Source organism: Phycodurus eques, chromosome 5 (genome assembly GCF_024500275.1).
Source record: "Phycodurus eques isolate BA_2022a chromosome 5, UOR_Pequ_1.1, whole genome shotgun sequence".
NCBI lineage: Eukaryota > Metazoa > Chordata > Actinopteri > Syngnathiformes > Syngnathidae > Phycodurus > Phycodurus eques.
Window position 1 is genome coordinate 9,832,397 of NC_084529.1, and position 16,184 is coordinate 9,848,580.

At 41.9% G+C, this 16,184-nt stretch overlaps 1 protein-coding gene across 1 annotated transcript in view; it reads left to right on the forward strand.

Annotated features, from left to right (window-relative positions):
* Positions 1-16,184, forward strand: part of cmip (c-Maf inducing protein) — a 75,054-nt gene that overhangs the window by 12,974 nt on the left and 45,896 nt on the right. The window contains exons 2-3 of the mRNA XM_061677441.1: positions 15,032-15,157; positions 16,098-16,148. Of these exons, the coding sequence (XP_061533425.1) occupies positions 15,032-15,157; positions 16,098-16,148 (177 nt within the window). The remainder of the gene's footprint in view (positions 1-15,031; positions 15,158-16,097; positions 16,149-16,184) is intronic.

Consider the following 16,184-nt stretch of genomic DNA (forward strand, 5'->3'; position numbering starts at 1 on the left):
TGCAAACATGTTGTTTGTTGATTCTGATGAATAAAGTTTGAGTCAAATTTCATAAAAATACTTTATTTTGCATTTCATTATTTTAACTTAATTTATTTTAACCTTCATTTATCCAGGTCAGGCAGTTATAAGATCTACCTAGCAGCAGACAGCATAGTAAAACAGTAAAATAAAAATACAAAAAAGCATCGTCATGCTACCTCGTCGGTAGCATGTAAAATTAATGCTGGCCCGCATGACAATTTTTTTGCGGCAATGTGGCCCCTGAGCCAAAAAGTTTGGGCATCCCTGCTCTAAATTGTCCGTAGGCGTGAATGTGAGTGAGAAATGGTGCATTCACATAAAACAGTCACCATCCTCCCTCCTTTCCTGGCTACTCAGGGAACTACCGAAGGAATGTTTGGTGCTAAGCTAACTTGCTCCACACAAGCCACCAAGCTATATGTCTATGCGCACCAGCTATAAACTGCGGCTTGTTAGCTGGCACAGTTAAATAATATTCTGCGGTGTGGATGTTCGCCTCCATGTTAGTAATCCACGCTTTCATGATGCCAAATAAGATACAATCCTGACGGGTAGCTTTATTAATAAAGAAAGATGTGGAGTAGCTAAGCTTGATTCATTACTTTCGTATTTTTTGTAAAAATAAAGGGAGAAAAAAATTGTTTTTTTTTGTTTAATGACCTTATAACTAGTGCTGGGCGATAAATCGAGACGCTCGATTTGGTCAATATTTTATTAATGCTCGATATGGAAAAAGGGGATCATCAATTTTATTTTCTAATACTTTTTGCTCCTGTGCGAGACTTGCACCAACGTGGAGGAAAAGATACTAGGGACTAGCAACCCATAAATACCGTATTTTCACGACCATAAGGCGCACTTAAAAGTCTTACATTTTCTCCAAAATTGACTTTTAATGCGGCGCGCCTTATGTGTGCACTGAATTCCAACATCTATAAATGTTGTTGTGTGATGAGCGCTCCGCTTGACTATTTTATTTATTTATTTATTTTGGCCGCTTGTCTGACTGGGAGCATTTCCTGCAGACACGCTGCTTATACAGAGGAAAAGCGGACGTGGCTGAGGACAGCATGCGGGCGTAAAGGGGAAAGGGTGCGTGAAGGAGGACGCTAAAGGAATGCCCCCAGTAGGTATATAGCCCCGGGGTGTGCATTGTGCAAAACAACTTCGGTTTGGCTAAGGACCCCCGAAAATGGTACCTATGAAGAGACACGCTTACGAAGCACAGTTTAAACTGCAAGCTGTCAGTTATGCAGAGGAACATGGGAATCAAGCAGCCTCGAGAGAATTCAAGATAAACAAATCCATGGTTCGCAAGTGGAGGAAGCAAGGAAAACGTGCTTTGCCAATTCAAGAAGACGAAGCTGAGTTTCCGCGGAAACAAGCGTCTCTACAGTCACCATTCGACTGAGGGCAATAACGCTTGCAGAAGAAATGAAAATCGAAAATTTTCAAGTCTTGGTGCTTACGTTTTATGAAACCGCGCCATTTATCCATCCGGGCAAGGACCACGGCAGCAACTTTCGTCGGATTATAAGGAAAAGCTGGCCATCTTCCGCTCCTTCTGCAGTAAAAAGATTGCTGATAAACACATCCAGCCCAACCACATCACCAACATGGACGAGGTGCCGCTCACTGTTGCTCACTTTCGACATCCTGGTGAACCACACTGTAGATAACAAGGGGACCACCACGGTAGCGATACGTACAACGGGGCATGAGAAGTCAGGTTTTACTGTTGTGCTTGGTTGCCATGGTAATGGACAGAAACTGCCACCTATGGTGATTTTTAAAAGGACAGATGGTGAACACAGCTTTACTAAGACTGGGAGGCAGTGCCGGGCGAGTTTCGCCACCATATGTAAATGGATTGTGGATGCTTGGGCAAAGGAATCTGCTTTGACTGTTGTCCGAGCTTTCGCGAAAGCCGTCATCATTGCTGAACAGCCAACCAGACTGACTCAGACAATGACGAGAGGGAACCCGGCGTGTTTGTTGGAGAACTTGAAGATGAGGACTTTGATGGATTTGTGGATGAGGATTGATCAAAAAATAATGTGAGTACATTGTTAAATACTTCAATAAAGTACAACCGAACTCAGTTTTGCTCCCGCTGCCTTTTTAAAAACATTGTTTTACTGTGCATGCATGCAACCGTATGCTTTAAGATAGCGCCCAATAATGCGGTGCCCCTTATTTATGTTTTAAATAGAGAAATAGACCCCGTAACCTTTTAATATGGTGCACCCTATGGTCGTGATGGATGGATAAAAAAAAAAAATAATTTGTTTGGACGAGGATGCACTCACTCTTATAAATGGGATGCGGCTGTGTTCAGGAGTAATCAATCACGTCCAATGGGAATGCGCACTGATACAGTCGATTCAAGTGCCACCGTTAATATTTTTAGTGTCCATGTGCACCTGCACGCTAGTTATGTGTACCCCTGAGAATAAGTGCTTGGTGGTATAGTATATTTTTAGCAAAGGTCTGGTTGGAACGGAGTTACATTGGAGAGTAACCCAATATGAACAGCAAATTAGAAGTGTCTGGAGAGACAATAATACAACAGCTACAAAGTAAGCACACGTGTACAAAAACTGGAAATGAATCAGTTCATTACCCCAAGACACGGAACCTTTAAGATCAAAAGTATAGTAGCATATGAAATATTTAGGATATCAGCAATGCTGTATGGTTTTGTTTGCACTATTTTGCTGAGTTTTAATTTTAATTTTTGAGATCTTTGTTGTGGCGGCACGGTGTGGCCGACTGGTTAGAGCGTCAGCCTCACAGTTCTGAGGACCCTGGTTCAATCCCTGGCCCCGCCTGTGTGGGGTTTGCATGTTCTCCCCGTGCCTGCGTGGGTTTTCTCCGGGCGCTCCGGTTTCCTCCCACATCCCAAAAACATGCATTAATTGGTGACTCTAAATTGCCCGTAGGTGTGACTGTGAGTGCGAATGTTTGTTTGTTTGTAAGTGCCCTGCGATTGGCTGGCAACCAGTTCAGGGTGTACCCCGCCTCCTGCCCGATGACAGCTGGGATAGGATCCAGCACGCCTGCGACCCGAGTGAGGAGAAGCGGCTCAGAAAATGGATGGATGGATGGATGGCTGGAGATCTTTGTTGTTATTTATTTAAAATTTAGCTTTGCTAAGCCACTGTATCACCCATTCAGAAATACCTCCATGACAATTTTTATACTTAAGTTTATATCGTGATATGTACGTTACAGCGAAGGGATTGAATTTATTTACTGTACATATGAATATTAGCCATATCACCCAGCCATAGCTGCAAGCTCGCTTGTTTTCTTTTATTAATGGTCTGTGACATAATAAACTGTAACCCGTAAAACTGCCGTAAAAGCTACTGATGCTGCTTTTCTACTAGACTTTACACCGATCTGATCGGCTTGATCGCTATCGGACGATAATTAGCATTTTATGCTGATCGGCTTTAATGTCATAATTCGCTGATCTGAACAATGACATAATTGATGGGCTCCGCAAGAGATTTACTCCACATCCCCGTCGTGTACTGATCCAAAAGCTAGTTTATTTTTAGCCTTGTCACGTGTCTTGTGATGTAGTACTGTAACTATCTGACATCCAATGAAGTTTTATTTCAACCTTGTCCGTGAAAAAACATGTTACGTGTTGTCTGCCTCCGACAGACAACACGAAAGACTAAAGAGATAAGACTACAAGACAAATTTGGTCTATCATAATTGCACTATGTCAGACTACTGCAGTAAAATCTTGTATTCCGATACCACCGAATCCCATCTTTTACCAACACTAGGCTTTATCTTCAAATCAAACGCCACCGGGTACACTCGGTACCATGGCGACGACAACAACAATAGATGGCGCAAATTTATTGTGTGGGGGGTGAAAATAATAAAATAAGGAAAAAGGTGTGGTGGTCATCACCGATGCTCGGGAGAGGACGTTCATTCATGGATTGCATGAGGTATGTCTGCTTTCACATCTGCCTTTCATGGCGGGAAACTATGAGACCCTTGGCAGTTGTCCGTTACTCTGAGTTTCCCCCAAAAGACGAATAAACGATTTGCAGATTCTGTGAAGGTCTGTAGCCATTCTTAACCATTCTGTTAGTAACACGTAGCAACAAAAACAGCTTGGACGAAGAAGTTAGCTTCGTAGTAAAACGTGCTTGGTCTGGCGAGCCGTCAGTACGACGGCGCTGCCTGATTACGTCACTTCTAGGGCACACACAGTAAGTGAACTACAATTCCCAAAGGATTATTCGACGTTCCTTCCATATCCGTGTATTTTTCCGAAATAAATACATTTAAAATCAACGCTGATTGATTGATGAATTAATTGACATAGATGAAAACGATGGACATTTTCACTATAATTAAACTTACTTTTAGTTAGTTTTGCAAATGTAAATTGTCATTTTAGTTAGGTAACGTTTTTTTATTAAAATTCATGTTTTTATTTTATTTGGTTTATGAAAACGTTTTGTAAATTTTAGTTGTAGTGATTTTGTTCATTTTGGTTTACTATAAAAACCTTAGTCAGCTCTGCTCCTCTTGGCTCAGTTTGGAGCCGTCAGTTTTGCCGAAATAGTACCAGGCGAAACTGTGAAAATCAAATCGCATTAAAAGCATCAGTCAGAGTGGCACAGACAAACAGCAACAATGGAGAACATTGAGGGTCATGTTTTTACTTCTCAGTACCTGGCTGCTACGGTAAGGAGACTAATTTTATTCAACAGGAGAATGAGGCCAGCATGCAAATAAATGGTCGTGCTGCAGCAAACTAGAGTACAGTATAATACTGCAGCAACCATACTAGAAATAGTATCTTGTAGTTCTCGGTAGTACTTTACCTGATTTGCATTTTCATTACTGTAAAACGTTTTCAATCTAAAAGATGTTGTCAGTAATATAATTAGAAATTGAGTGTTTGTTTATACAATAGCTGTCCATGTAAACATACTAATATGAGTGACCTTTTCATGGCACAGAACAGAAGCAGCATGGTCACAGCTGCAGACAGCTCTCAAGAGTCTCTTTAACCTTCGTTCAGCTGTGTCTCTTATCAGACTTCCTCTATGACCCCAGTTCCTCTTTCCTTTGTACTTGTATTTCCACTTGCTTTGCCTCCTGATGCGTCTCCTGCTTTGAGTTTGTCAGAAGCAAATAGCAAATATTATCTGTGTTTAGGCATGGGACGGATTCTGACGGTACGATAACCGTGAGCAAAAATACCGCGGCATCACTGTATTTAATTTCCAGCTCTAAAATCTATTATTTTAAACATTTGGGTGAATAAAAACAACTTTTTCCCCCATTGAACACAATCTATTTTATTTTTAAACACAATATAGAATATTTGATACATTAATAAACGTTAACTTTAACCATGTTAACTTTAATTAATTAATTAATTAATAGTTAATCACAAGCATCCATCAGTGATGAGCCGTTTTTAGTACAGACGCTGGCTACTCGGTAGGCGACTGGTTAGAGCGTCAGCCTCACAGTTCTGAGGACCCGGGTTCAATCCCTGGCCCTGCCTGTGTGGAGTTTGCATGTTCTCCCCGTGCCTGTGTGGGTTTTCTCCGGGCACTCTGGTTTCCTCCCACATCCCAAAAACATGCATGGTAGGTTAATTGACAACTCTAAATTCCCCGTAGGTGTGAATGTGAGTGCAATGGGTTGTTCGTTTCTATGTGCCCTGCAATTGGCTGGCAACCAGTTCAGAGTGTACCCTGCATAGCTTACTTGATTACCATTGCTGGTATAAAAATTTTGTTACAATGTAACAGTCTATCTGTTGCTTTTGGCAATACCACCATGAAATAATTATTTTGTTATTTAATTTATTGATTTGGGAACTATGTTCTATAAATTAATGAATAAATATCTGCTCTATTAGTATACTGTAAGCCCTTGGCTTGTTGTTCGATCTATTATTGTTTAAATAAATGAGAAATGGGGGTGGGATTCAATTCAGATTTTCTTCTTCCCATTCCTTTTCAGGCATAAATTTCTTTTTCTTCTTCTTTCTGCATGTTGGTCTTTTTTGTTAGTATATATGAAACACGTTTTATAATTCCTTGGTCTTGCTAGTGAATTACCTGAAATAAATGAATTAATAAAATGAATGAATAAAAAATAAATAACAGCCCTCCAAGGGAAACTGTACCAACAATGTGGCCCGCAACAAAAATTTGCTTGAGCAGCTCTCTCCAAGACCCGGCGGCCTACGAAGCATCAGACTTGATTAGCAGCTCAAGCCAACAGATGGCGGCATGCAGAAGCACGGTTGTGGTGGTGGGCTAACAGCCAAGGTAAAAGCTAACCCCTGCAAAACGCTACTCCTATCCATCTTCCATTCTTCGCCCAGCCAAAAATTCAAATGTCTTTAAATAAACATTAACATGTATGATCGCCTGTTCCCCCTCCTTGAGCCGTCACCTTATAATGGTGGAGGGGTTGGTGAGTCCCAATGATCCCAAGAGCTAAGTTGTCTGGGGCTTTATGCCCCTGGCAGGGTCACCCATGACAAACAGGTCCAAGGTGAGGGACCAGACAAAGCACGGCTCCAAATACCCCTTTGATGATTCAAACCAGAGGAAAACATTTTCCCTTGCCCAGACGCAGGTCACCGAGGCCCCCCTCTGGAGTCAGGCCTGGAGCTGGGGCTCGAAGGCGAGCTCCTGGTGGCCGGCCCTGCATCCATGGGCACAGCACGAAAGGGTAACGTGGGTCCCCCTTCCCATGGGTTCACCACCTGTGGGAAGGGCCATAGGGGCATTGTGACTTGGGCGGTGACCGAAGGGAGGGACCTTGGCGATCCGGGACGTGATCTAGGGATGTGGAACGTCACCTCTCTGGCAGGGAAGGAGCCTGGGAGCTGGTGTGCGAGGTCGAGAAGTTCCAACTAGATGTAGTCGGGCTCACCTCCACACACAGCTTGGGCTCTGGTACCAGTCCTCTCGAGAGGGGTTGGACTCGCTTTCACTCTGGAGTTGCCCACGGTGAGGGGCACCGAGCAGGTGTGGGTATACAACCCCAATTCCAATGAAGTTGGGACGTTGTGTTAAACATAAATAAAAACAGAATACAATGATTTGCAAATCATGTTCGACCTATATTTAATTGAATACACTACAAAGACAAGATATTTAATGTTCAAACTGAAAAACGTTATTGTTTTTAGCAAATAATCATTAACTTTGAATTTTATGACTGCTAAAAAAGCTGGGACAGGGTCATGTTTACCACTGTTTTACATCACCTTTTCTTTTAACAACATTCAATAAACGTTTGGGAACTGAGGACACCAATTGTTGAAGCTTTGAAGGTGCAATTCTTTCCCATTCTTGCTTGATGTACAGCTTCAGCTGTTCAACAGTCCGGGGTCTCCGATGTTGTATTTTACGCTTCATAATGCGCCACACATTTTCAATGGGAGACAGGTCTGGACTGCAGGCAGGCCAGTCTAGTACCTGAACTCTTTTACTACGAAGCCACGCTGTTGTAACACGTGCAGAATGTGGTCTGGCATTGTCTTGCTGAAATAAGCAGGGGCCTCCATGAAAAAGACGTTGCTTGGATGGCAGCATATGTTTCTCCAAAACCTGTATGTACCTTTCAGCGTTAATGGTGCCTTCACAGATGTGTAAGTTACCCATGCAATTGGCACTAACACAGCCCCATACCATCACAGATGCTGGCTTTTGAACTTTGCGTCCATAACAGTCTGGATGGTTCTTTTCCTCATTGGCCCGGAGGACACGATGTCCACAATTTCCCAAAACAATTTGGGACACAACCGGTGTCAGAGTTTGGTCCGCATTGCTGGCAGTAAGTCGGACTTGTTTCCGGTGAGGGTTGGACTCCGCAAAGGCTGCCCTTTGACACCGATTCTGTTCATAACTTTTATGGACAAAATTTCTAGGCACAGCCGAGGTGTAGAGGGGGTCCGGTATGGTGGCCTCAGTATTGGATTTCAGTTTTTTGCATATGATATGGTTCTGTTGGCTTCATCAAGCGGTGATCTGCAACTCTCACTGCAGTGGTTCGCAGCCGAGTGTGAAGCTGCTGGGATGAGAATCAGCACCTCACAATCTGAGACCATGGCTCCTCAGTCGGAAAAGGGTGGACTGCCCTCTCCGGGTTGGGGATGAGATCCTGCCCCAAGTGTAGGAGTTCAAATATCTTGGGGTCTTGTTCATGGGTGAGGGAAGAATGGAACGGGAGATCGACAGGGGAATCGGTGCACGTCTGCAGTGATGCAGACTTTGTATCGGTCCGTGGTGAAGAAGGAGCTAAGCTGAAAGGCAAAGCTCTCGATTTTCCGATTGATCTACATTCCTACCCTCACCTATGGTCACAAGCTGTGGGTCGTGACCGAAAGAACAAGATCACGGATACAAGTGGCCGAAATGAGATTCCTCCGCAGGGTGTCCGGGCTCTCCCTTAGAGGTAGGGTGAGAAGCTTGGTCATCCGAGGGCTCAGAGTAGAGCCGCTGCGCCTCCACCTTGAGAGGAGCCAGATGAGGTGGCTCGGGCATCTGTTTAAGATGCCTCCTGGACACCTCCCTGGTGAGGTTTTCCGGGCACGTCCAACTGGGAGGAGACCCCCAGAGACGACCCAGGACACACTGGAGAGACTATGTCTCTCGGCTGGCCTGGTAACGCCTCGGAATCCCCTCGGAAGAGCTGGAGGAATCGGCTGGGGAGAGGGAAGTCTGGGCTTCCTTGCTGAGGCTGCTGCCCCCGCGACCCAACCTCGGATAAGCGGAGGAAAATGAATGAAAGAATGAATTAACCGCCTGTTCATATATTGTTTAAAATAAAAAACATGAATATTTGAATCTTTGTATTATTTTAATATCTTAGTATTCATTGCAAAATAACAAGATACATTTTTACCTGGCATCTCAATCTCATTGTACTTGTGTATAGTGATAATCAAAAAGCATTCTATTACAGGGCCAGTTTGATATAAAACACAATTATATACAATATACATAGGTAGGGGACCCCGCTCCAGCTTTCCATCAGTTTGGGGGTCCTTGGTTGAGAAATTGTTGAAATCCCCTGATCGAAACCATTGAAAAATTACATTGGTCATCGCTATTGGTGGAAAACAACGTTATCATGCATCTATCCCAATTGTAAACTACAACCAAAGCAAACCACATAATAAAAAAGAATGGTATGGTGAATTCCTTTTACCGTATGAACCCTCGCAAGCGCTGAGATCCTCCGGATCTGCCCTTTGTCATTCTCAAAGTCAGGTCACTGTGAGGCTTTGTTTTAGTTTTACAGCCCCTGTTTGTGGAACAGCCTGCCAGAGAACTTCAGGGCTGCAGAGAATGTTGTTGTTTTTAAGAACAGGCTCAAGACTCACCTTTTCAAATTATCTTTTCAATACATATTTGTTTTACTTATTTACTTTTATGTATTGTGGCTTCTATTTTTAATTCCTGCTTTTATATATTAGGTCTGTTATTTATGTTTTGATCATAGTAGCTTTTTATATCATTCTTCCACATTGATTTGACTGATTCATATTGGGTGGCACGGTGGGCGGCTGGTTAGAGCGTCAGCTTCACAGTTCTGAGGACCTGGGTTCAATCCCCGGCCCCACCTGTGTGGAGTTTGCATGTTCTCCCCGTGCCTGCGTCGGTTTTCTCCGGGCACTCCGGTTTCCTCCCACACCCCCAAAAACATGCATTAATTGGAGACTCTAAATTGCCTGTGGGTGTGACTGTGTGTGCGAATGGTTGTTTGTTTGTATGTGCCCTGCAATTGGCTGGCAACCGGTTCAGGGTGTACCCCGCCTCCTGCCCGATGACAGCTGGGATAGGCTCCAGCATGCCCGTGACTCTCGTTAGGAGAAGTGGCTCAGAAAATGGATGGATGGCTGGATGATTCATATTGTTTAGTAATATTTTAGTACTTCCAGTGTTCTTCTCAGAGGGAGCCCTCTGCGATGGGAGCTGTGGCCGTGGCCATGCTGCTGCTTCTTGGGGTCCCGGTCACTGTGTGTGCAGGTACTTGCTGTGCTGCTGCACTGAGGGCTCCCCATGCTGGTGGCCCATGTCTGTGGCTTATGGTTGGGCCCTTGGAGGGCTCCTTGATATAGTGCTTCCTCACCTGGATGCTCTGTGACCAGCCTCAGGTTTCTTAGCTCATTTCAGTCCTGTGATCTTAACAAGTATGTGTCTTTGGTCATTACGAGTTATTTTTTACTTGTGTGTCTGTGTCTTTGTGGACAAGTGGTGGGGGGTTGATTTTATTTGATGTAAAGCACTTCTGCATTATATGATGAAAAGTGCCTATAAATAAAGTTTGCTTAATTGATGGTTGACTTTTATAAGTTAAAATTGATGATCAGTCATGGTACAGAATAGATAGAAGGCGTGTCCCAATCTCTGACTTGTACTGTGCAGCGATTAAATGTGTGCTTAAATATGGCTAGGACTTCCATCCATCCATTTTCTGAGCCGCTTCTCCTCACAAGGGTCGCGGGCGTGCTGGAGCCTTGCCCAGCTGTCATCGGGCAGGAGGCGGGGTACACCCTGAACTGGTTGCCAGCCAATCGCAGGGCACATACAAACAAAAAAACATTCGCAGTCACAGTCACACCTACGGGCAATTTAGAGTCTCCAATTCATGCATGTTTTCGGGATGTGGGAGGAAACCGGAGTGCCCGGAGAAAACCCACGCAGGCACGGGGAGAACATGCAAACTCCACACAGTCGGGGCCGGGGATTGAACCCGGTCCTCAGAACTGTGAGGCTGACGCTCTAACCAGTCGGCCACCGTGCCGCCTTCGTCAATCATCTAGACTGAAAAACATTATGTCAAATATTTGTATATACTCTATACTGTATGTACTGTAAGTAATAACCAATATTTTAGCTTCCTACTTTACAATTTGTTTCAGGAATGGTGCACAATCCAAGTTCCTTCTAAAGTAATTATAACACAAATTGTTAATCATAAATTATACAGGAAATAATGATTTCTAACTTTCTCGCGTCACTGTTTCTCAGCTTAAGTATTTTTGTTTGTTGGTTTTTTTCTTGTTTTTTAACCTCCTCACTGATTTTCTCCCTGGAAACACACAAAAAAACATACTTCTCCATCTTGTTTCTATGGTAACACAGCAGTAAGAGGAGATGCCAGCGAGATTATGTTGCCTCTTCTTTGATGGAAAGACAAAGAGATTTATAGAAATTGAAGGAAAACAAAAACTGTCTCATGGAGAAAAAGGACATGTTTGTAAAGAATGAGCTTTTAGAGACGGAGAGGAAAAGTAGGCAGAAAATCGCCACATGATCTTGAGCAGGATGGGGTATCTATGGTAACCTTGACTGGCTATCAGAAAATTGAAGCCCCATCTGTTTTCTTATTCCATGCTACCACGCCTTGTTGACGAACACATCTCATTTTATCTTACAATTTAATATTCTACCCTTGATATTTGGGTTACGTAGTGTTGCTGTAAAATACAGACAAAACACTATAGTGTACAATAAAGAAGACCAAGCCCTGCCGCAAATAGCGAAAAACCGCAGTAATTGCCGCCCCCCTAAAAATCTTTAGAATTGCCTAATCGTTTAATCCGAAAATATACCACAAACTATGATCCCAAAACAGTTTAATATTTACACCTTTACACCAATTAAACAATTTAAAATTACATTAAAAGAAAAGCATGTTTGTTCTTTGCCTGTGTGTATTTTCACCATAGAAAGTAGGACTGGTGCAAATAAAGAAAACCACCTGTCTGCCTGACACTCTAGTATGTCAGGGCAACAAAAATGCTTCTTCCAAATGGGCTTGGCTTGATTGGAGCTGTGGCTCTCTCTCTCTCTCTCTCTCTCTCTCTCTCTCTCTCTCTCTCTCTCTCTCTCTCTCTCTCTCTCTCTCTCTCTCTCTCTCTCTCTCGCTCTCTCTCTGTGTGTGTGTGTGTGTGTGTGTGTGTGGTGTGGTGTGTGTGTGTGTGTGTGTGTGTGCGTGCGTGCGTGTGTGTGTGTGTGTGCCGGAGGAGGGCAGAGACATGATTGTTTCGAGAAGAAACATGGAGGCAGTGGAGTGATGCCAGAACAACCCATAGAGGCCTGTTAGAACAAAACAAAACAAAAAAGACAACAGTGACCTTCATTTACATTATATTTAGTGATGCAATGAAATTCGGGCCCCCAAAATGTTTCGGCCGAGAATGGCCCAAAAGCGCATTTTTGCTTTCGGACCAAAAGACTTTCTTCGCCAAAATAAAGTAGCCGAAACAGGATGTTAACTGAAAATTATTTACCTTGTGTCCTGCACCCCATGTAGTGATGATAGCTCTATGTTACATTTGTTCATTTGACATGTCAACATGACCATACATGAAGCTATTCTCCTCCTCATCTGATTGTGCTTGTTGATTTAGCTTTACTACTTTCTTGGCAAGAAGTAACATTTCAACACAATGTTTTTAGTATTTGCTCTAATACCTGATACAATGAGAGGGCAAGGCTGGTTGATTATAAACTACACTCTAAACCCGGATAGGTAGAGTTTAAAAACTTGAGTAACCTGTTGCTTTAAAATTTCCAAGTAATCACAATCATTGCCCACCCATTGAGCTTCCTGAGCTTGTTAAGTAAACTGTAAATCTAGATAAGTAGCGTATACTTATTCTACTACTAATTAAACTCAGCTTGTTAAGTAAACTGTAAACCCTGGGTAAGTACACTGTTAGACACTGTTGCCCGTAAATTATTGTAAACTTGAATTACAGTAACTCATCGTCAACAGTGTTTGAGCAAAAACATTGTTTTTATTCATTGTGGTGCTGATAACTGCAATGTTACTCTATTGCACTCAACCCACAAGTCAGGGTTTCATTAAAAAAAAAAAAAAAAGCATCATAAATGTAACGCCAGAGTTACATAGGACACGCATTTAACAAACTATGGGTAACATCAAAACACATGATCAATGTTACGTTAATCCTTACAGTTCATGAACATTAAGAATCAATATCTTTATAATGGCAACAGTTCAACATTTTATGGCGCAACGGATGCTGGGAGCCACATGGCTTCACAATTCTGCTCCATGCAAAATAGAGTAACGGCAACCAAAATCCCATGATGCAGTGGAAACTGTCGTTAATTACTGTATCCTCCTGACTACCAGAGAAAAAATATTATCAATCCACCATTTGTTTAAACAAATCAGAAAGAGGTAGGCACCAAAGGGCCATCTTTGCTCTAAATGTCCTCTATAGAGGGCAAAAGGAGATATTCAAGTTTACAAATGTCCACTGCAGAGGACAAATTTGAAATACAGTGGAATCTAGATAGAACGGACTAATGGGGCGGGGTCATACGATATAGTCGATGGTCTGGTACATTGAAGCACTTTCTTTTAGGCCATATGCACCCATATTACGCTACAGTGCAAAATTATTGTTGTGTATATTTTAAAAAAAAATTTTTTTGGTGGTCTAAAACGCCCAGTACAGTACAAAGTTATACAAAAATGAATATTAAAAAAAGCTTTAAAATGCTTGAAACGTTAACATTTTATCCAAACTTACGACGCGGGTGTGGTTGGTCATGGTGACAAGTTATACTTACTCATTCTCATTACAAGGATTCATAATACAAACTGTATGCAGAATTATGAAGTATGTAGAATTTGCATCTACAATCTGAGTTAAAGCCCCTAAAAACCTACAGAAATGACTTGTCATTCCCTCATTTCAGACTGATTGCTAAATCTTTGTCACCTTCAATACAGACAGAAGGCAAAGATTTTTTTTAAATTCAGTGTTTAACGAGAATAGCATTTAGTGGAGTGCTGAACTCTGACATGGTAAAATTATAAAGATAGCACAGAGCGTCCTTTTCGTATGTTTTTCGGGTTACATTGTGGCGAACAGCATTTACTGCAATCAATGTGTGCTGTGATAATAAAGGTGCAGGAGATGGAAAGGAATGGCCTTTATACAGTAATATAGCTGCGAATACCATGCCATGATGATCCACTGTTGGGATATTGACTTATGAACACTTCTGTGGTCTTTACTTTGGCATAATGTTTTATTCAGTCCAACTCTTTCTTTTACATTTTAGTATTATTTATTTTGGTATCCGCACTTATTTTGTAACATGATTGATCTGAGTGAGCAGTTGTTCAGTTACTGATAGAATTTTCTGACTTCAAAAGACAAAGGCCTGCTCATCACTCTTTATTGTGTCAGTTTTTCTTTTTAAAAAAAAAAACACCTTCTTATAAATGCCGCAATGTTCTTCATTGGTATCTAATTAGGGTTCAAATGACGTTTGTTGGGCCAATTTTTGTGGTCGTACAGTAAGTCTCCCTTCACACTGTGACGCTAATGTTTGGGAAATCAAATGATTCATGTGTTGCAATTTCTACATCTATGAAAGACGCATACCCAATAATAGATCCTTTGTGGCATCAGGCATTTTTCTCCAAACCTCTCTTGAGACTCACAGGATAAACAAGCTCATTTTCTATTGTTGCTTCTGACTGTCTTCATATTTTTCTCACCCACGACTGCTCCCCTAAAGCTTTCTCTTATCCAGGGTTCGGAAACTTGCGGGACTTTGTCATTGTTTCAGTAATAATTTGGAAACTACAATGGTAAACAGATTGTGGCCTTTTTGACAGCAACCACTTGCAGCTGGTTTAGATGACCACTACTGGGCTTCATAAACACTGGCCTCATAAACATTGTTGCCATGTTCATGGGATTAATTGTCTTGCTACATTTCTTTCAGATTCCGAAATTTCAGCATTTAATTACTCACTAAATGTTTGATCACAGCTGACAAAGACAAAACTGCATTGTGTTTTGTTTGTGTCAACTCAGTCAGCCCAGGGTACATTTAGTTTTCCTTATCAGATGACTGCTAGTAAAAATAAATGCCACATCATCAGTCCAGCTCTCAAAGTGTTGTAAAGTGTCCATTATTCTCGTCCACAGCCCACTGGTTACATGGAGACGTCGTTGTCCTACAGCTCAATAGAGGACTTGCAGCTGCTTTCATGGGACAATGCACCAAAGTACTGTGTCCAGCTCAGCTTCCCTGGTGGCACAGTCCTGTTGCAGGTAAAACTTGTTTTTAGGCTTTGTGTGGCATGTGGCAGCATTTCGCATGGTTGGTTATTCATACCTAAATTATTTATTACATGACAAGTTTAAGACCAAATTGGATAACACCTCTACAAACAGTGGAACTTTTAATGTTAACTACATGTTCAGTGATGCTGGTTGACTTTTAATCATTTGTTTCAGTCAAACTGCAAACAAAGTATGTTTGTGTTTGAAGTAAAACAAGACACTCATGGACAGCTGACTCAAGAAAACTAATCAACATGTTTGCCTATTCTCTGACATGTTTCCAACTACAATGCATATGGAATATATGGGGGAATATGGAATAAAACAATCAGTTTCGCAACTGATGTGGAGGCGTTCCGCTTTATTTCAGTTGTTTTCACACAAATATGTGTCATTGCTGTTGTTCCAACATTTCTCCAATTGTGTAACTATGTAACCAGTTACTACCATTACATAAGAAAATTTCCAGTTTACCAATGCTCCCTGCCAGGTGTTCGGACCCCTGCCAGGTGGATCCCTTTTGTGATTTTAGGCAAACTTCCAGTGGTTCCTATCAGAAATCCAACATCACGCAAGGTTATTTCAATAGTATGTTGGCAACTGCAAAACTTGGGATACAGTATACGTATCTGAACACTGAACACACTGAACATTCAAGTTAGAAATTAATTTGATTCCAATTTGATTATTGTGTACAACTGCACAATTTTTTTTTCTGGAAATTTAAGTTCGCAGTCCTTGTGCGATTTTATATTTAAAGAAGAAAGAATTAAGTATGAGTAAAATTAAGGAATAATACAAGCCATCTAGGGTGTTTAAAGACTCTAACATACATTCCCCCATTACTCGAAGAACCTTTGTAGTCTGTTGATTTGCTTTTTCTTACCTCTGACCGAATGTGATGAATTACATGTGTCTTTGCCAACAGGCTGCTAATAGCTACTTAAGGGACCAGTGGTTTCACTCCTTACAGTGGAAGGTAAGCTTTGTTTTTAGTTTCATTGATACTGCTAAA